Source organism: Dendrobium catenatum, unplaced genomic scaffold (genome assembly GCF_001605985.2).
Source record: "Dendrobium catenatum unplaced genomic scaffold, ASM160598v2 fragScaff_scaffold_976, whole genome shotgun sequence".
Classification (NCBI taxonomy): domain Eukaryota; kingdom Viridiplantae; phylum Streptophyta; class Magnoliopsida; order Asparagales; family Orchidaceae; genus Dendrobium; species Dendrobium catenatum.
This window is the reverse complement of record NW_021319438.1, coordinates 736,442-750,595: the sequence shown is the minus strand read 5'-3', so window position 1 is coordinate 750,595 and position 14,154 is coordinate 736,442. Positions and strand designations below refer to the sequence as shown.

The following is a 14,154-nucleotide window of genomic DNA, read 5'->3' as shown; positions in this document are numbered from 1 at the left end:
TGGAGCGATACTATGTGGTCAATGGGTTGACCGAGGAGGAGAAATTGACAGCGGCAGGACTGTGTTTGGAAGGGAAAGCATTAGCTTGGTACCAGTGGCGGGACATGAGGCGGCCCATTAGAAGCTGGAGGGAGTTCAAGGACTGTCTGCTAGAGCGTTTTCGAACCAGTAGGGGAGGAGACTTCTACGAGCAGTTCTTTGCCCTGACACAGGAGGGGACGATCGCTGAGTACCACGACAGATTTGAGTACCTCGCGAGCAGGATGGATCGTCTCTCTGAGACCGTGTTAGAGGGGAACTTCATGAAGGGCCTTAAACCGGAGATCAGAGCAGCTGTCAGGGTGATGCGACCACGTGACTTGGGAGAAGCCATGGAGTTGGCATAGCTGGTGGAGGACCAGAAGAACCTGGAGAAGGGAGCTCGTAGCAGTAGCTTTGGGGGATCCTACAAGATGACGACTACATTCCTAGCCCCCAAAGGAACTGCCCAGGGAGTACCACGAGAAGCACCAAGGGAGAGGACAGGAGGGGGAAGTGGCAGAAATTTCAAACGGCTGACAAAGAAAGAGATGCAGGAGAAGAGGGCTAAGGGGTTGTGTTTTCGCTGCGATGAGAAGTACACACCAGGGCATCGGTGCAAGGATCGAACTCTTCAGGTTCTCACCATCTACGATGATGAGGAAACTGAGGGAGGTGAGCTAGAGACAGAGGAGGAGAAGCTCACAACTATGAAAGTGAGAGGAGAGATAGAGGACAAGGAGGTGGTGGTGTTGATTGATAGTGGGGCGACTCACAACTTCATTTCCACATAGATCGTTGATCAACTGGGAGTGAGATTGGTGGACACTGGCTGTTATGGGGTGATGATGGGCACAGGGAAGATAGAGAGGGGTCAGGGGATTTGTAGAGGAGTGCGACTGACGATCCAGGGGATACAGGTGAAGGAAGATTTCCTTTCGCTGGAGCTTGGGAGTACATATGTCATCTTGGGGATGAAATGGCTGCAAATTTTGGGGGACACCAAGGTGAATTGGGGAGCACTCACGATGGAGCTGACAATCGAGGGAAAGAAGGTGGTAATCAAGGGAGATGCGGGACTTTCCAAATCCCTAGTTTCTCTTAAAACCATGGTGAGGGACATTCAGTCGGCAGTCGGAGGGTATTTGGTGGTGGAGCTGCACAGCTTGGAGGGAGCGAGATTGGAGGGAGGAGGGGACATCCCTCTCTCCATTCAGCCTTTGATTCAGCAGTTCCAAGAGGTTTTTCAGCCACCTCAGGGGTTACCACCGCAGCGAGAGAGGGAGTATGTCATCGTTTTGAGGGAGGGGGTATCACACATCAGCGTCCGGCCCTATTGCTACCCTCAGTTCCAGAAGGATGAGATTGAACGGTTGATTAGCGAAATGTTAGAGGCAGAAATCATCAGACCCAGTATCAGCTCTTTCTCTAGTCCCATTCAGTTGGTCAAGAAGAAGGATGGCAGCTGGTGGTTTTGTGTGGACTACAGAGCACTCAACAAGGAGACTGTCCCGGACAAGTTTCCTATACCCGTCATCAACGAGCTCCTAGATGAATTGAGTGGGACTGTGATTTTTAGCAAGATAGACTTGAAATCAGGCTACCACCAAATCCGGATGAAGAGGGAGGATGTACCCAAGACGGCTTTCAGAACTCATGAAGGTCATTATGAGTTTTTGGTGATGCCTTTTGGTCTCACCAACGCTCGAGCGACTTTCCAGGCCCTGCTGAATATGGTTTTCAAATCTTATCTCAGACGGTTTGTGTTAGTGTTCTTTGACGATATCCTGATCTACAGCAAGACAGATGAGGAACATTGGGAGCACTTAAAGGTGGATTTCACTCAGACTTTTATTATGGAGACCGATGCATCCGGGTACGGTCTTGGTGCAGTGCTGATGCAGAGTCGGAGGCCTATTGCCTATTTCAGCCAGGTATTGACTGCTAGAGCCAGGCTGTAATCAGTTTATGAGAGGAAATTAATGGCCATCGTGTTGGCCATCCAGAAGTGGCGGCCCTACCTGCTTGGGAGACATTTCATTGTCAGGACAGATCAGAGGAGCCTGAAATACCCGTTGGAGTAGCGGATGGTGACGGAGGAGCATCAAAGGTGATTGTCCAAGTTGTTAGGGTACGATTTTGAGATCCGGTATAGGTCAGGAATGGAGAACAAGGCGGCAGATGTCTTGTCCAGATGTATGGGAGAGCTGCAAGCAGTGGCACTATCCGTGCCTTTGATGCTTGATTGGGAGTACATCAGAGAAGAAAGTTCTAGAGATAAAGATTTGGGAAGGATCAGGTCAGATTTATTGAAAGAGGATGATAGTCACCCAGGGTACTCATTAGAGGGAGACAGACTACTGTTTCAGGGGAGATTTGTGGTGCCCCGAACCTCGATCCACATCCTAAATTTACTCCAAGAATTTCATGGGAGCGTAGTTGGGGGCCATTCAGGAGTGCAGAAGACCTACAGGAGACTGGCGACCGAGCTTTACTGGAAGGGGATGTGTTGAGATGTAGAGGAGATGGTGGCAAGGTGCGAAGTTTGTCAGAGGAACAAATATTTGGCAATGTCGACGGGAGGACTACTACAGCCGTTGGCATTACCAAGACAGATATGGGAGGAGATATCCATGGACTTCATAGATGGACTGCCTCGTTCAGAAGGATTCACAGTGATTTTGGTGGGGTAGATAGATTGAGCAAGTACGCTCATTTCATTCCTCTCCGACATCCGTACACCGCAGTGATAGTAGCCTCAACATTCATCAGGGAGGTGGTCAGATTGCACGGGGTACCAAAGGCATCGTGTCAGACAGAGTAAGGTGTTCCTTAGCCATTTTTGGAAAGAGTTGTTCAAGTTGCAGGGAACAGTTCTGAAAAGGAGCACCGCCTACCACCCGCAGACAGATGGCCAGACTGAGGTGGTCAATAGGAGCTTGGAAACATACTTGAGATGCTTCGTGTCGAATACGCCCAAGCAGTGGGCTAAATGGCTATCATGGGCGGAGTATTGGTACAACACCTCTTTCTACTCGGCTGCACAAATGACCCCATTTAAGGTGTTGTACGGAAGGGACCCTCCTCACTTGGTGCATTTTGGGAGTAGTAGTACTCCCATTTCTTCAGTAGAGGAATATTTGGAGGAGAGGGATAAAGTGCTGGAAGAATTGAAGAGACATTTACTGAGGGCTCAACAGATTATGAAGCGGCAAGCGGACGGCATAGGAGGGACATCCAATTTGAAGTGGGGGAGAAGTTGTATTTGAAGCTCCGACCATGTAGACAGAAAACAGTCGCCAACAGGAGAAATGAGAAGTTGGCTCCTTTGTACTTTGGGCCTTATGAAGTGCTGGAAAAGATCGGAGCAGTAGCATATCAACTGAAGCTACCACCAACGGCGATCATACATCCAATCTTTCATGTATCACTGTTGAGGAAAGTCATTGGTGATTATACAACCAACCCCGAGCTACCAGCGACTCTGACGGAGGATTTAGAGGTGGATTTGGAACCATTAGAACTGATGGGGGTTTGCCTGAAAGAAGAAGGAACTAAGGAAGTGTTGATCCAGTGGAAGAACCTTCCAGACTACGAGGCCACGTGGGAGCCATACGAGAGGGTGAAACATTAATTTCCTGATTTTCACCTTGAGGACAAGGTGGTTCTTTGGGAGCGCGGTATTGATGTGCAGCCAGTTCACAAGGAACCGGCAGAACCGGCCCAAAAGCCGGTTCAGATCTACAGGAGGCGGATAGGGTCCGCCTCCCATCGTTCGGCCAGCCCACATGGGGGCCCCACTTGATTCAAAAAATGAATTGGTATGGGCGGCTGGGCTTTAGGAGGGAAAACCAATTAGGAAATGCTTTGTATTAAGTAAGAGGAGGGGATTAGGGGGGATTAGGTTTTGATTGATTGGAATTAGGGTTTTCTTAGTGGCTTGGGCTCTAGAACAAATTCTAGAGATTGAGAGAGTGCGATCCTCCTCTCGAATAGAGGATCCTTGTATCTTTGCTATTTTTCTTGCATCTGCTAGTAAAATACAAGTTGTTTCTCCATATTTCTCTCAGATTTTCCCTGTTTTCCACTGTTTTGCTGTTTTTTCCTGCTGCAAATAGCAGTTTGCATCGAGATTTGCTATAGAAGTCATTTGGAAATACTTGAAATCAAGTATTTCCTATCAGATAATTTGGGTTTCAATATTCCTTCAAATATTGGATCAAACTTGTCCATTCTCCTTTCATATTAACTATTAACTAGTTTTTTTTTTTTTTTGTAACTATTAACTAGTTGAATGTATGATTCCATAAACTTTTACCATCATCTGCTCTATTGATTTGATGCATCAAAATTTTCTAAATAAATGGTTTCATTGCATGAGTGATTATGTGAATTTTAATGTGTAGTCTAGCAAATGTATTGGAATCTAATACATAGATTATGAATGGTATTTAGAATGTTATTGATGGTTTTAATGTGTGGAGTATATTATGTGGGCTTTTATATGTCTTTTGACTTTGTTTATTTTTTTATTTGCTTGATGAATGATTACCTTATTGAAAAAATGATAAAACTATATCTATAAATAATTTTTATCTTGTTGCTTAAAATCAATATTTTAATACTTGGTTTGAATATAGACAATAAATGGTTCTAAAGGTAGGGGGAGAGTGGTCATCTCCTCCTCAGAGGAGAAATCCCATTTCTCTAACACGCTTACACGTATGTATCTATGTATGCTTATGCATGTAAGTATGTATACCTATATATAAATAAATTATTAGAACTAGTGCACACCAAGTGCCCAATGTATTAATGGATGGATGTTCATCAACCAAAAGCTTAAGATAATGGATAACTAATGGATGAGGTCTCCACTACTAGTATATTAAATACTCAAATCTTATTTCACTTTCACTATGGCGCTATTTTTTACTCTTATGTGTTTATTGAACAATATTCTTATTAATTAGAGTCCCAGACATAGATTAGACTCCCTCTCAAATGAAAGATCTTAAGTACTATCAAACGTCACATAAAAAGAGCTCACTTAATCACATAGAGCTTTTATGAGAGTCGCACACTCTTGAATATTGCTCAACCATGATAAAAGTTACCAACACCAATGGGAGCCACAAATCGTATGAGCCATTTGATCTCAATTGACACTTGTTGGTAGGGTGGAACACTGGAACTTCAACACGTTAGTGGATGTAAATCCTTCAACCCAAAAACTGGGTGAGAAAAACTATTAAAATATTAGAAACTGAGCTCTTATTTCACCTCAAATATGACTTTTTCACTCTCATGTGGATCTCAACAATTACATATGCACAAAAATGACATTAAAAATGAAGATAAGTGCTCCAAAAAAGATAATTTAACATGAGTTTGAAATGTCACCATAAATTTTAGTGTGCAAATAATATTTCTAGTAGTGTATAAGAGTAGCATCATTGAAGATCACTTGACCTTTAGAATTTTGGTGAGTTCGAGAGATGAGCCTCTGCCTTTCAAAATTGTCATATTTGTCTTCATGTGAAGGCACTGACCTTTTCTTCTAGTATTTGTATAATTAGACAAGGCAAATTATTAATGACTTTAAATATGTATTTAGGGATGATAGTGTAAAACACGATGTTAACCCAAATAAATATTTAAAAATGTCCCCACCTGTTGGATAAGAATTTGGGCGACCTTGAAATATTAAAACTTTAAAAATGCCCCTCTGTCTGGGGGGAGGTTCTTATAAAATTGAACTATACAACAACAACAATAACAACAATGGGGTCGGCTACATGAATCCTTTTTCTCTATTGTGTCATGGTAAAAGTTAATTTCTCATTTAAATTTAATGAAGAAATGTCATTTCTAATATTTTTTAACCAAGTCTTTTTAGGTCTATCTCTACATTTCTTAACATAGGTCAAATCTAATACATCTACTTGCAGCGGGCATTTTCAATAAAATTGACCTATAAAATTGAAAAAAAAGCCCTATCTTGTAGGGGGGATTTTCAATAATTTTGAAACATATCCTTGCTTTATAAGAGAGTTTGAGGACAATGAATTCGCTTATAATGATGATTCAAATATAAGCATAGAAATGTAAATCATTATCCTAATTGATTTGCCATACATTCTTAAGGATTATTTTGAATATGAAGCAAAATTTAAATTTGAATATGAAACTAAAATCATAATTTGAAATTTTAAGCAACTCAATGGAATTTGATTCTAAATCTTTGAGTGATTCACCTCTTTTCATGATTTAACCATTATACATCTTGTAGTTATTTCTTTCCCTGAACTTGCAATCAATCATTTTGTTGCATTGCATGTTGAGCATTTACATGAATTTATACTGATTTTCAATCGAATTTTATTAGAAATGATCATATGATAATCATGTAAGCTCATTTTGACGTTTGAAAATAATTCATGAATTTCTATTGTTTAGTTTGTCAATTTTCGCACATGATTTGCACTCTCTATATTTGTCTTTATCTTCCAGAGCTATAAAGTATTGCTATATTAGTAGTCAGCAATGATTTAATGCGTTTATACATAATTTGCCTTTTAATATTAGTATTTGGTATCCTTTTAATGATGTAATTCTCTTACCAAATTGAGGCACCATCAAAACCCCTATACTTGATGATTCTACAAGGGAATTTATGCATGTCAAGATGTGGTTCTATTTCTATTTCTTCTACCATTAGCATATGGAAATGCTTTAATATTATTTGACAAGATGGATATATTGTTTGCTGTCAAGGGGTTTCATGATCCTTCTAACAGAATGCATTATTGGTCTTTCCATTTTACGAATAGATTCCACCACTTACAGTCCAAATAGTTCTACCCGCTCTGGAGGAAATGTTGTATCATCTGCCAACTTGCTTTGTCAAACTAATCTTCTTATCAGCCAAACAAAAGAGTTAAACCATGAAACAAATGAGCTGATCTTCACCGATTTTATTGTCTTTTTAGCTCACTATCATTTACAGAATAATTTTCATTATTTATTTTAAAATTTAAATAATTGAAGTGTACCAAGGATAAGAATGCCTTTATCCTTTAGCTTTAGTTTTATTTTATTTTATTTTATATATAGGACCGCTTGTATGAATTTTTATGATTGATTGTATTATTGAAAGTATGGAATTCATTCAATGTTTTTTATTATTTACATCATGCAACTAATTAGTTATAGTTTTAGCACTGTCTAGTGATCATCATTCACTTGTCAGCAGCACAAGCTTATTATTGTTTGCTATATTGTATTCATGCAGATGTACTCCTTGGCGATCTTCTTGTGGCTGATAACTCTCCTTATCAATTTGAAATCACTTCCTCCATGTATGCTGTTGATAGGATTCAATCAGTGGCAAGTCAAAAACTGAACAAAACTGACTCTCCTTCTCTGCAGCAATCAATGGATGGCAGCCTAGTGAGATCCTCCTCAGCGGGTTCAAGGTTTTTCTATATTTAACTTTACATTATTTTTAAAAAATTTCTTCATTTTTCATATTTATTTTATAACTTTTATTTTTTGTCAGTTTGGATCAGAAATCTATTGACAAACTTGTTGAGGCTTCTACTGCTGAAGCAGAGGCTGTTAGTGCTGTCTGGCGCGCTGCACAAGAAGCATTGGGTGTCTCAGCTGAGAAAGATTTTTCGCAAGAAAATGAATCTGCATATCCTGCTAATAACCAACCTGACCCCTCTGATTCTAATTATACCATACAACCAGATGTGAAGTTACATCCTCGAGCGGTAAGTTAGTGATTTCATGGCGGTCCAATTATCACTTTGTATTAGTGTTTATCTGTAGTGATGATGTTGCAGGTTGTAGTTGCTAAGGAGGCCATTGGTAACTTGGGTGGTTTGATACGGCAACTTTCTTTGGATCATTTTGAAAATGAGAGTAGAAGAATGTATCCAGCAAATGGTGATCAGACCTATCCACCTAAGAAATTCTTAAATAGACAGAAGTCTCCACAGGGCTTACATAAGAAGGTAGGGGTACTACATTTTTATTATTTTTAAAGATGACCAATTGTTTTACTTTTATTTCTCTTTTTGCAGATTATATCTTTGCTTCTTAGGCCAAGAAACTGGCGAGCTCCTTCTAACCGAAGCTTTTTCCTTGATTCTTATGAAGTCGGAGAGCTTTGCTATGCTGCTGAGCAAATATTCATGCAAGAGCCTACTGTTCTCCAACTAAGAGCGCCAGTCAAAGTATTTGGTGATCTTCACGGGCAGTTTGGAGATCTAATGCGTTTATTTGATGAATATGGTTTCCCATCGACTGCTGGGGATATCACGTAAGTTAGAATTTTGACTTGGTGCAGTGTTGATTCATGCGGCATGCTACAAAAGTAATTGATAGATTTATTTTTGTTAGACATCAATTGTTTTCCAATGCCAATGAGTAATAAGAAGGAATTTTTAATAAGACCTAGCGGAAAGAAAGATGCTGCTGCTCAACAGTGGCATTTGTATTTTTTTCAAAATCATTTTGTTTAATATTTGAAGTAGAATCTGAATCAAAACTTTCCTTGTATTTTGAAGAAAAAACTTTTTAATGGCTTGAAGATCATGTTGTGTTGGACCAGTATGAAAAAATAAGAAAAAAGGAAGAGAAAAAATAAATAATTAATTAATTAAAAAATTTGACGAGATGCATCATTTCACCCAAGACACCCCACCCCTCAGGTTTACAAAAACTTATAAAAAAAAGGGAAAAAGGGCTCTCGCATGCATCGTCGAGTCAAAATCCTGCTCTTCTCCTACACCTTCAGCCCTCATGCTCCGACCCTGTAGCCCGTTCAATCCGCATCCCTCTCCCGTCTCCAACCCCTGCTCCCACTTATGAACCTCGTCTACAGCCTTGCTCCCGCACTCGGATCCAATCCCACAATCACGCCCAATAATCAAACCCACCTCGGCCCATCCCTGTCTCTGCCTTCCACGCCAGCTCGCAACGATAGACCTCGACACGTCGGGCATGATCCGGTGCTAACCTAGGGGAAGCCGACGGTTAGGGGCCTTTGGGAGGCCGACCGGTTTTGGGTGGTGGAAGGACGGTGGGTGGCGGTATGGGGGTTGGAAGACTAGGTTTAGGAAGAGTGGGGGGGAACAGGTGAGGTGGTGGCTTAAGGAGGAGAAGGGGAGAAAGAAGAGAAGACAACCACAAGCTCGGACTCCTTCGGCAGCTGGTGGGTATTGCGTTACCCTCTCCTCGGGATTTCACCAAAGAACTCTCAAGATCCACAAGAGAACAAGAAAAACTGAAATTTCATATTATTCATCATTAACCCTCAAAGGAGGGGAAGGCTTTAAATAGCCAATACAAAATGACAAATAAAAAGTACTAATATGCCCCTAGGGCTTACACATATCTAAACCCTTAAGTAAGGGCAAAAGTGAAAAAGACATAATAAAATTCATAAATAAAACTAATGCATCAATAATAAAAATGAACATCAAAAGTAGAGCGGCGCAATTGTAGCTGTAGATTGTCTGATAGACTTTTCAAGGCCGGATGTCCTCATTAGAAGCTGCAATTATGCTATTCCATCTAGATGAAAAATGGCATCACAACCTTCATATATAACCAAGACTCGCCCTAGTGAATCTACATTCTTGATACAGCCTAATTTTAACCCTACATACATTTGGAAAATATTCCTAAATATAACGTGGAGAGAAGTTTAGGCGTGGAGAGATGGCATGGAGGTGTGTCTGTTTGTAAAAAGCTTTGGAAACAACTTGGAAGCTCTCAGCCAAGCAAGGTGCCTCAGCCAAGAGGGTGGCCGGAAGAGCAGATAAATAAAATATCAAAGCTGTCTTCATTCCATTGATTTCTCCAATACACCTGCATAAATTTGTTAAAAGAGTAAAACCTGGAATCCAGGTTATATTGGGTGATATATCTTCAGTCACTATTTTGCTTGTTGCTTGCATATCTACAACATTGAACATATTCTATCTTTCCTGAAGCATCTTAACTAAATTTAAATAACAACTAAATATACTAAAGTTATTTCTTGACTTTATAGAATATTCTAGAATATCACCTTTGCTCAAATTTTTGTATCCGTCAGAGTTTTGGTTGGTTCCCATATTCGAAGGCTAGTGCTTAGTACAATTAACCTTAGGGAGCTCTGGTCAAGGAATTGTACCAAACCCTCTGATGGGCTCTGCTATGTACACTATTGATCTATGGGTGATGTATACCAAATCACATTGTTTGAAATTTTAGTTTTCGACTTAGATATTCCAAAGTATTTGCTATAATTGCACACATAACATCGTGCATATATATTAGTGTTTTTGTAATTTATTTAATTGGATATAGATGTGAGACTCTTGGGAAATCTTTCAGGTATATTGACTATTTGTTTCTGGGAGATTATGTTGATCGAGGACAACACAGTTTGGAAACCATATGTTTGCTTCTTGCTCTTAAGGTGCAGTTTAGCCTCAACACTTTGCATGCTTATTCACAACTAGTGTTGATTTCTTCTTTTTTTCTTGTGCAATGCTTTAGTTCACTAAATTATAATTCAACTATTTGCAGATAGAATATCCAGATAATATCCATATAATTCGAGGAAATCATGAGGCTGCTGATATAAATGCTCTTTTTGGTTTTCGCCTTGAATGCATTGAAAGAATGGTGAGAAATTTATATTTTTTATGCTTCATGGTGGAGAAATTTGAAGCTTTTTGTAGCAAAAAGAAAAATGCTTTAATGAAGAAGAAAAGTACTAACTTTGAAGCTTATGTAGGGAGAAAGTGATGGAATATGGGCATGGACTCGTTTTAATCAGGTCTTCAATTGCCTCCCTCTTGCTGCACTCATTGAGAAGAAAATTATTTGCATGCATGGTGGTATAGGGAGGTCCATAAACACATTAGAGCAAATTGAGAAAATTGAAAGGCCAATAACGATGGATGTTGGATCGATTATTCTAATGGACCTTCTATGGTAATTTCTACAACCATTATAGTTAATATGGTGATTTCTCTTAAACCATTACTATGCTTAATATGATCTATTATCCATTCATATTTCTACACTTTTCAATTTTCAGGTCTGATCCTACAGAGAATGATAGCATAGAGGGCTTGAGACCAAATGCGAGAGGTCCCGGTCTAGTCTCTTTCGGGGTATGTTGATAATATTTTTTAAATATTGCATTTGAACGACATGATGGTTTTTGCTTCAAATTTAATTTGAATTGATTCCTCATGTTATTTGAATTAATTAATTGATTTGATCATTCTTTATGATCAATTAATAATTGGTGATTTAAGTAAATATCAAAATTAGTTATAAACTAGTGATTGGAGTATAAGATTATGAGATTTTAATGGACCTTAAATATCAATATACATGATGAAAAAGTTTTAGTAGCTTTATATGACTTCGATTTAAAATTAACTCTTTAGTATTTGATAAGTTGATAGATTTGACATTGAAAAATATGTTTATTTTCAAATAAAAAAGAAAATAAATTTTAAGGTATGAAAAATTAGGATGATGTAACTTATAATGCCATGACATAAAATTTTGTTTTTTTTTTTGGTAAAGAGAAGATTCCCGATTGATAGCAAAAATATGTGTAGAAAAGTAGATATATAAAAACTATTTTAAATTGTATTGTTTATTTTTCGTATACAAATTAGAAGTATTTAGGCTCATTCGAGGATATTACATATTGGAAAAGGTAAATGCAATTTACACAATAAATAAATAAATCCAAAAAAGGCACCAACAGCTTGGTGAAAGGAGAGGAGCACATGGATTGCAATCTGTTGACCCACCACCTACAACCATCATTGTTGTCACCGGCCACCGCCACCGGCTACCACGGCCACGCGCCACCACCCTCTTTAGACTTGATATTGCATTCATTTTACTTCAAGCTCAACAAAAAAAAAATCTCACATATTTCTTTTTCATTCATTCAAACAACTCCAAAGTATTCATTTTACACTGCATTACTTTTATAATATATTTATTTTACATTACAATCTTTTTTCAGCCAACCAAACAACCCCAAAATGAAAATGGAAACTGCTAGCCAGAGTAACTATGGCATCATTGCATGGCTTCTCTTGGTTTAGAATCATGTGTTTGAATGTTAACTTTAGTTAATAAGAGCTTTGTATTCTGCATACTAACTTCAGCTTCTGACATGGGATTATGTCTTCACAAGTCTATTTCTCTTTCGCATGTGGGCCCAACTTTTATCCTAACATTGTTTTTATTTTATGAATCCAAGCATTGGGAAGCAAAAAGATCATTGATAGATAATTTGAGCATAGAAGAAATGAGAATGCTAAGAGAGATGTGTGGTAAAACTATGAAAGATAGATTGTGAAATGATTATATTAGAAATGGTGAGAGATACTTATCTATTAGTGTAAAATAGACTTTTAGGTGGTTTGGGCAAGTTCAAAGAAGTGGAAGATGCACCAATAATAAAGGTAGATAAATTTGATCCTAGAGGGTTAGGATGAAAAAAATATAGATGAAAGGTACCTTGGATGGAAATTGTGTAAAATGACTAATGTCAAATAATTTTAGACACATCATACAACACTCATTAGGGATGAATGAAAAATGAGAATTCATAAAGCCAAACTCGAATCATTGTGATAATGATAGTGATGATGATGTTGAAATATCAATATATCCAGTATATGAACTTTTATCATATGGATGCCTTGGAATTATAGAATTGAGTTAATCAGTTTTTTATTGGTGGAAAATAAAAAATTAATCACATGAACATTTTAGAACTTGTTTATGATCCCGTCAAGGAAAAGCATATTTGTGACATTTTTTTTTAAGTTACCGCACCTGCCTTGAGCATTTGCCATGCACTTTTTGGTTAAATCTCTTCTCTGCTCTCGTAGACATTTATGCTGATGCCTTTCTAAACTTGCAGCCTGATAGAGTTACAGAGTTCTGTAAGAAGAACAAACTACAACTTATCATAAGAGCTCATGAATGTGTGATGGATGGCTTTGAAAGATTTGCTCAGGGGCAACTTATCACTTTGTTTTCTGCTACTAATTACTGTGGTAATCCTACAGAATTTTACTGATTCATCTTATCATATTGTCACAAATTTATCTGCATTTCTCCTAATACTCTTTGATTTATCCACATATGATAGTTCTATTCTAAGGCTTGCCTTGTTTCAGGAACTGCAAATAACGCTGGAGCAATCCTGGTGATTGGTAGGGGATTAGTTGTGGTTCCAAAGTTGATTCATCCACTTCCACCACCACTTCAATCACCTGAGTCATCTCCAGAGCGTGTTTTAGAAGATACGTGGATGCAGGTGAGATTGTGTTCTACTTTGAGGGGTCATTTAGTTTCTTGTGGATAGAAAAAACAAGGAAATTTGCTAGATTGGATCATTTGGTTGGATAGAATAAGAAATCAAGTATGGATATTAAAACTCCCAAAACCCCTTGCTGTAATGACTTCATTCAACCTAAAATTTATAGTTTATTAATATATTATAATATTTAATTAAATTTATAGTTTATTAATCAATAATTATTAGATTCTTAAATTATAATAAACATTATTAGTGTCACGACCCGGCCCGGTTAGCTCGTAGATACGAGGCGGGAACGAGATCGGACGTTTATATAAGTAACTAATCATTCTTCAAGTAAATAATACTATTCAATGAAATCTTCAAAGACAAAAAGCGCCACTAAACAATTTCTATTTTCATTCCAAAAAGTGTTTTCAAAATAAACAAGATGGCTAACTACCAACCAACATGCTAAGCCATCCAAAATTATAGTAAGAGACTACAACAAGTAAAACTACTATAAATGAACCTGTCACCCGGGGTACGACGACTATATGTAAACCTCGGGTTGTCAGCCATCTCTTCTACCAGGTTCTCCTGAAAATTCCCAAAACTAGGGAGTGAGCTACGCTCAGTATGTGACAAATTTCAATCTAAAATTCATACAATGGGGAATGTACTATGCAAGATACCAATGCAAATCAATATAAGGTAAATGTTTTGTTATATGTAAGGTTGATGCTTTGATGTAAGGATGTCATATGTAGAAGTTATGTCATTTGTAA

General features: G+C 38.3%; 1 protein-coding gene across 1 annotated transcript in view; it reads left to right on the top strand.

Moving 5' to 3' along the window:
- LOC110101617 (serine/threonine-protein phosphatase BSL1 homolog) overlaps positions 1–14,154 on the top strand; it is a 30,966-nt gene that overhangs the window by 8,510 nt on the left and 8,302 nt on the right. Inside the window, exons 11-20 of the mRNA XM_020829585.2 lie at positions 7,313–7,496; positions 7,580–7,796; positions 7,869–8,039; positions 8,109–8,347; positions 10,411–10,495; positions 10,606–10,704; positions 10,817–11,016; positions 11,123–11,198; positions 12,986–13,121; positions 13,245–13,384. Of these exons, the coding sequence (XP_020685244.1) occupies positions 7,313–7,496; positions 7,580–7,796; positions 7,869–8,039; positions 8,109–8,347; positions 10,411–10,495; positions 10,606–10,704; positions 10,817–11,016; positions 11,123–11,198; positions 12,986–13,121; positions 13,245–13,384 (1,547 nt within the window). The remainder of the gene's footprint in view (positions 1–7,312; positions 7,497–7,579; positions 7,797–7,868; positions 8,040–8,108; positions 8,348–10,410; positions 10,496–10,605; positions 10,705–10,816; positions 11,017–11,122; positions 11,199–12,985; positions 13,122–13,244; positions 13,385–14,154) is intronic.